Here is a 7,209-nt window from a genome sequence, read left to right on the forward strand (position 1 = left end):
GAGTCCAGAGCCATTTGCTTCTTCTGTGGTGGGGTGTGTCTCTAAGCAGTACTGTCTGCACTCTGTGCCCTCCTTAGACTGGCCAAGATTCACAGTAAGAAAAGCAACAACAGTGGTGGGAAGAATAACTAAGCAACAGTCACACTTCAGATTGTTCTCTGTAAAAATCCATGGGGTCTGTCCCATGCTGACATGGTCTGTATGCGACATACACGTATACGTACGAGTGAGCAATGTCAGTTTTCATCCACCTGAAGCTTATACCTGCAGCAGTCAGTGCTTTGTTCAACAAGGCTGAGGGACTGCTAATGCAAGAGTAAGTTCTTTCTTCATTCAGCAATTAACCAGATTGCTGTTGTGTCTGTTTGATTTAATTTTACAATCCTCAGAGGGTTTAAAGAGCCACTGTCTGAAGCACCTGCTTCTGAAATACTCGTATGTTTTTTCCTTTCTGTTTTTATACTTTCTCATTCTATTTTGCAGTACTCCACAATTTTCCATGTTCCTGGTCTTCTTGTGTTTTCCTTCAGAGGCAAAATTACAGTGGTCCTGATGCAGCCGGAGCACAGCCACAAATAGTCTGTTTGTCCTTCCTCTCTGTGTCTCATAGTTAGAAAAGCATCATTGTGCACTCACTTCTGTTGATTTCAGTGGATGAATCCAGTTCATCCACCACGTTAGGCAGTCAAAAAAACCCAACAAAAAACTCAAACAAAAGAAATTGTCTAAATCCCAAACAGGCATCTTTGGAATCAGTAGTGCAAAATGTTTGCGGATTTCTTTTCCTTGACCTACTGCAATAATCTCTTAATCTTCAAGTCTTTCCTAAAATAGTGGATCTGTAAATTTAAAATGTAAGAAAAAAAAAAGAAAAAAAAAGAAAAAAAAAAGAAGAAAAAAGAAAAAAAGAGGCAAATTTAAAGGTGGGTTTTTTTAATCACTCTCTTCACACCAAACCATTTGTACAGCTCTTATAAGATCCAGTTAACCTGGAGCATTCTTCAGCTGCACCAGCCTTTTGCATGGATACAGCAAGTGGAGGATAGTCTTGAAATGGAGGATAATTTGAGATTACATTGAGCTTTTATCAGTGCAGCCCCAGCTCTGTAGATTAGTTTTAAGTGGAGGAGACCACCCTTAGAGGTCACAGTTTAAATGCCTGCACTTCTCAAGCTTTGGCTATCAGTGCAGCAGTTTGGAGGTACTTTAGTAATGAGCTGATAAAATGAGATGTTACCTTAAGGATTTCCACCTGTCTTTTTCTGTCTGGTTTTCCGGACTTTCACTTTCATAGGAAGCCAGATACAAACCTGGAAAAGATAAGTATGTGTTATTCCAACAGCATCAGTAACCCCCATCTCTGCATTCTTGTATGTCCTGTATTGTACCACACAGCAAGAGAAACTTTAACACTTCATGGTCCAGGTAGCTGGTTATCAGTATGGCATTGATGTATAGCTCACATGTCTACCTTTGGAAAGCCGTTAGGTTAATTTTGATGGAACAGTAAAGGAGCCTGGAGTTCAAATATGACCTTCTTATAACAATACTAAGCAGTGAAATGGTCTCTGGTTTTGCCTATAGAAATCTGGGCTCATTTCCCCATCTCAGCACTGCTACCAAAGTGCTATAGGAAGATTAAAACAGAGAGACAGTGAGAGCTGACAGATAAACACAAACTTTTAAAGATTAAGGATTTTGAGCAAGGTATTCTCATCACTTAACTTTATCTTTCTCAGTCTTTTTATAGCTTATGGGGACATGGTGTCTGTGCTACAAATCGACTGCCTTTTCATACTCCAGTGCTGGCCCAGCATTCCCCATGCTGTGACAAGCACAGCACAGCTGCATTCCAAGTCCCACTGCAGCATCTCTCTCATGTATCCTCCCACTCTTACTCAGGGCAGGTCTTTCTCCTCTGCACTTCCCCTGGGTGATGGGGGAGGCCTCCTGTGGCTTCTGCAAAGGGCATCTCACAAAAGCACCACGAGTATAGGGAAGGGCATGACAGAGAAAGTCTGCAAACAACTGGTGGGTTGGAGTCACCCTTTTTTCAGTCCAGTAGCCTGAAAACTGCACTTTTACTCTTGAATTTTCATTTTCTGTCCTTTTTGAGCCTAAAACCAGAACAAATGCCTCCATCCCATCTCCTTTTGATACATACTACTTTAATCACATTAATTATTCCATTTTGGCAGTTATTCTTAGGATTTAGGCAGGATTTTCAAAGCAGTCTGTGAAATAAAAGCTGTCTGGTCTGATTAACTTGGATTAGAACAGAAAACTGCCTATAGAATCAAGAAAAAATAAGCCCAAGACCAGTATAGCTTAGGGGAACATAGCTATAGACAACTCTGCGTGACAGTGTACCAAGAGGCAGCTGACAAACCAGTATGAAATGACACAATCTGACATGCTGGATAGCAAACTGGGGAGGACAGAGAAGTACAAAAAGACAATCAGAGAAGTAATTTCAGAACAAGGCTTTCATAGCTACAGCTTAAATCAATCACTAGAAAAGATTTTCTCGAAAAATTCTTTCCCACAGATAACATGTTTCTTTGCTGCAGTGGAGGAGGTCAGCTGGGCACCACTGCCCTGGGCTGTGTTTACTGAGGAGATGACAGTTTTGGTTTGTGGAAGAGATTAGCTCTGGCTCCATCAATCACAGAGTGAGTGGCTAAGGGACAGCTGACATTCACAGCAGTCCACGACATGCTTGTGTGGCCTCTTTTTGTGATTACAAAAATAGGGCCACAATGGCAACTTCCTAGACAATGCCTTATACAGAAGTTACTGACAAAAGAAAAGCAATCAGGCAGCAGCTTCACATGCTGGAAGGTTGTATTTGCAAAAACACATTGACAGAGTGGGGATAAACAAGCTGTGTGACAGGAAAGCTAGGAAAGAACCAGGATGGTCAGTGAGAGGGATCACCAAAGCATGGATCAGGGTGTTAATTAATAACTATGAAGAGACACATTTTCAGTGATCAGAGATTGAACAGTCTTACCATCTTCAGTAAAAATGGGAGCAGTATGCAAGTAGTGGATGATGTTAGGGTCTTGTTCAAATGGACATTCCACTTGCTTCCATGTTATAAATTCTCCTACTTGCTTAGCCAATTCCAGAAATTTCTGTAAATATAAAATCATTCCACTCAGATATAGTAAGATTATCTCATATACACTTTGTTGGTCTGTACTGAAAATGGCAGGCAAACAGTCCCAGATAGTGCTATCAGAATGGGATAGGTAGAAACATTTTTCAGATCTTACTTCAAAGTTGACATGTCCATTTGGAAGGCGATTAGCACATCCTTCATTCAAAAAATAAATGTCTTTGATCAATAGGCTGAAGAAGGGGATCACAATCTGTGAAGAGAAATGACATAACTATTATCTTTCCAGTCCAGTATTTTCTCTGCATGAAAGAAGAACTCAATCAGGAGAGAGGAAAATAAAGAAGTATTAACTTTTCAGTGTCCTATGCACTTAAAAAGCAGCACAGTGACAGGCAGGCAAAAGGGCAGCAGGGTCTAGAGAGACCTTCAGCTATCAGGAAAACGTACTCTGAGATGAAAATGAACTGAACACAATGTTCACTGAGCAGAAAAACATGACTAAGAAAATGCTAATAACACAGTTTATTATCAACAGCATCACTGTCTGATGACAAGATCAGACAACAAAGGGAAAAGTAAGGGAGAACTCTTCCCTTTTCTGTTGTGTCTTCATAAGGAAAGATGTTGAACACACAAATTGAGCAATTTAAAGATAGGTGGGAACCAAAGCACCAGTATTGTCCCTGAACAAGGAAAGGCAGAATAAAATTTGATGACCAAGGACTTGTCTACAAACAGTTAATCAGGAGCTGCTTCATTTTTAACAGCTCCATGCATGGATATCTCTTGAGACATGTAATTTCCTTCCTGGTGCCTGATTAGTACAACCTGCTTCTCCAAATTAACCTGCAGACAGTAGGATTGAAAATATTAAGTTAGTTGACAGGAAGCTGCCAACAGTAGGCAGAGAGACCATTGTACTGCTCAAAATTAGCCCTGGCCATCCTCCAGGGCAGAGTGGCATATAGCAGTGATCCAGCCTTCCTCTCACCCATCAGAGTTGGGTCATAACTTGCTATTAAAAAAAAAAGTCTACTGCTGGGTAAGACTCTTGAAATTAATGGAATTACAGCAGGGATAAATTGGATGCAGGATGTTCTACAGCAGAAAGCAGTAACAGTGGTCCTCAGCACTTCAGCAGAGTTCTAGAGTGCAGCAGACTCCCTCCATGTGCTCTTGTGTCACAACTCACAGGGAAAAAAAAGGACCAGTCCATGGCAAAGCTGACTCCCAGGGATTTGAGATCTGATAGTCAAACCTGGGTCTACCCACCTCTCCAGCACCGACACTGGGATAGAAACAGGCTACCTGGGGGGGCTTGAGCTATAAGGTCAGCAGCCACCTCTGTGAGCATTTCCCTGTGGCAGCAACCCCTGTCTCTTGAGCTGCCAGGACAGAGGAAAGCACACTGCATGGTAGTGTCCAGATGTTTCCACTGGCCCATTTGTATATTAACTGAACTGTAGCTTGTTAAGCAGCACTAAAGTTGAAGTGGCTTCATGGCAAGCAAGACCAGCCAAGGGAGCAATCCTTTAGTTAAGTATTTAATGTTGTACTGTTATTCCATCTCATGCTGTACATCAGCTGTAACGGGATATGAAATGGAGCCAGAACAGGATTGGCAGCTGTTATTTTCCAGTCTACAGCCTTCATGATGCTACAACAAGTGTGAACAAGTCATAGATGTGAAAACACTTACTGAGGCAAAGAGTCTACAATCCCCTACCAATGCGTGCTGTGAAAATGGAAGCCAATTCCTGTTCCAGCTAAAATATCACATGCAGCAAACTGCTAAAGATCTGCATCTCTTCTGGCTTTTTTATAGGACAGCCACAGATAAACCCTGTAATGTCACTGCAATAGCCATAAAAAAGCCTGGACTCACACTCCAAGAGCCACTGGCATTTTCCTGATACATCCCACTGATATAATATAGGAATGAAAACAAAGCACAGCCTATTCTCCACAAAATGCTGAGCCCTCCTATCAAGGTCAGGTGGAGCAATTTGTAGTCAATCAGGATTCATTTTCATATTATCCAGACTAGATCAATCAACCTGTAGTAAAGAATACAATTCAGCCTGTGTAGTTTGTTTTTTACCCAAAATGATAACTCTGTAACCAGTGTGGTCTTGTAAGGCAGAAAGATAGAGAGAGCTGGAGCCAGACACTGATCCCCGGCTAGAAATTCCTGCCATGTTCTGTCTACATCTTTTTTCAGGCAGATGTGAGCTTGTTCTGCCCTGCTCCACACTGCCTGGGAGCTAGGTCACCATCATTAGTGGTACTAAACACGGAGGAAAAGCCTTGCTGGGAGGGAAGGTACACGAACGTGGGCTCAATGCCATGCTAATACAGCTACAAAGCCACCAGCCAGCTCAGAACTCGGCAGAGCTTGGTCTCTTCTGCATCAAAAAGGTGCCAAAGACATACCCTAGAATACCAGTTCTCTATGCATTGCCATGGGCTTTCTGTCTTTGGGTCACCATTATTTCCCCAATAAAAATAGATTACCCTGTATGTTCTGTTTCTGTAGGAGAAACAACAGAAGTGCATATAGTTACACTCTAATGTTGGCTTCAATCCAGGCACTTTGCTAGCATAAAATCTGGGTTTGTGCCAGAAACTCATATTTCTCTCTGTTTTGATTCCCCCCTGTGCCATCCAACCCACCCACATGCTGAAGGACAATTGCCTCCCGCAGAAAGACGAAAGTTAATGAGATCCAACATGTTCTCCCTCTGCAGTATCAGACAGCAATGCACAGCACTGCACTGTACATGCTCCCAATGGTTCAAAGCCAGAGATGTCATTAGCACAATGCAGCGTTTCCCAGTGGAATGACTTAATTTTGGAGGTGTCACGGGTCATTTGACTGCACAGACAAAACCAGACTTAGTTACTTAGAAGTACACCCCTCTGGAAGCACAAGTCAGTTTGAAGATAAAAATTTTCTTCAGAGTGAGCCTTGTTAGGAGTTTGTCAAGAAACAACATAACATTTTCTACCCCAAAAAAACCCAAACCTGAACATGTTCTTTCAATTTTGCTCAAGCTCATTAAAACAAATAAATGATAATCTTGCTTATAAAAAGAAACAAAATTCCCTAATCCTACAGCAAGCATTACATGATCTGCTGTATCTGACACTGTAAAATACCTAGTGTGAGTAGCTACCAAATCATATCCTGGAGCATTTTCTTGAACTAATGTTGTCTACATGAGGCAAACAGAATATGGACTTTTTCTGATGTAAAATAGATTCCTTTCAATCTAATAACCTCTCTGCCCTCAGTATTAAGCAGCCAGGGGTAGAGATATCACAGAGATTGCTAACTTCACAGGAAATTTAGTCAAACGATCAAACAACTGGTTTGAATATATATGATGGTCACAGAAGAACTAAATGCAAAAGCATCTCAGACTGACAGGTCCTCATTACAGTGAGAACTAAAAGAATTTCTTCGCCAGTCACAAACATCCAAAGCCATCATCTCTCCTTTGCACAGAGAAGTGCTTTTCAGAACAGCTCCCTGTACTCCCAGTGCAGCTGAGTCAGCCTGCCACCAGATGCTGATCTCATTTCACTGTAAATGCTGTGAGATTCCATTAGCTTCAGCAGATTTACATCAAATTTACAGGGGTGTGAGATTAGCATCTGGCCTGTCTCCTCTAGTGAATGAATACTAAATTCCATATTATGCTTGTTCATGCATTATCTACTTTACCTTAGCCATGCTCTGTGCAGAGATTACCCATTTATGACTATGTGCAATTGCAGTGTTAAACCCTCTTTCATAAAACAAAAAAAGAATTGAATGAAGAATTAAGAAAATTAACAAGAAGCATACTGGGGCACAAAACAGGAGGATCCTGCACTCTAACATCTTGTCACTCTGATTTCTGCAGCATCAGTGACATCTCAGAAAGCTCTGAGCACTGATGAAACACTTCAATTCTTTCTCGCTGAGACTGCAGCATCAACCACATGAAATGAAAATTCATGAGGACAGAATATCATCCCAAATTTGCTGCAATGAATTCAGACTGGGCTCCTTTGCAGGACTTGTGGTAAGTCATCTTTCC

The 7,209-nt window shown here is 41.5% G+C and overlaps 1 protein-coding gene across 1 annotated transcript in view; it reads right to left on the bottom strand.

Annotated features, from left to right (window-relative positions):
- Positions 1–814: 814 nt before the first annotated feature.
- Positions 815–7,209, bottom strand: part of RASGEF1C (RasGEF domain family, member 1C) — a 23,836-nt gene continuing 17,441 nt past the window's right edge. The window contains 4 exon segments of the mRNA XM_009075365.1: positions 815–839; positions 1,238–1,310; positions 3,014–3,137; positions 3,279–3,374. Of these exon segments, the coding sequence (XP_009073613.1) occupies positions 815–839; positions 1,238–1,310; positions 3,014–3,137; positions 3,279–3,374 (318 nt within the window).

Source organism: Acanthisitta chloris, unplaced genomic scaffold (assembly GCF_000695815.1).
Source record: "Acanthisitta chloris isolate BGI_N310 unplaced genomic scaffold, ASM69581v1 scaffold17735, whole genome shotgun sequence".
NCBI lineage: Eukaryota > Metazoa > Chordata > Aves > Passeriformes > Acanthisittidae > Acanthisitta > Acanthisitta chloris.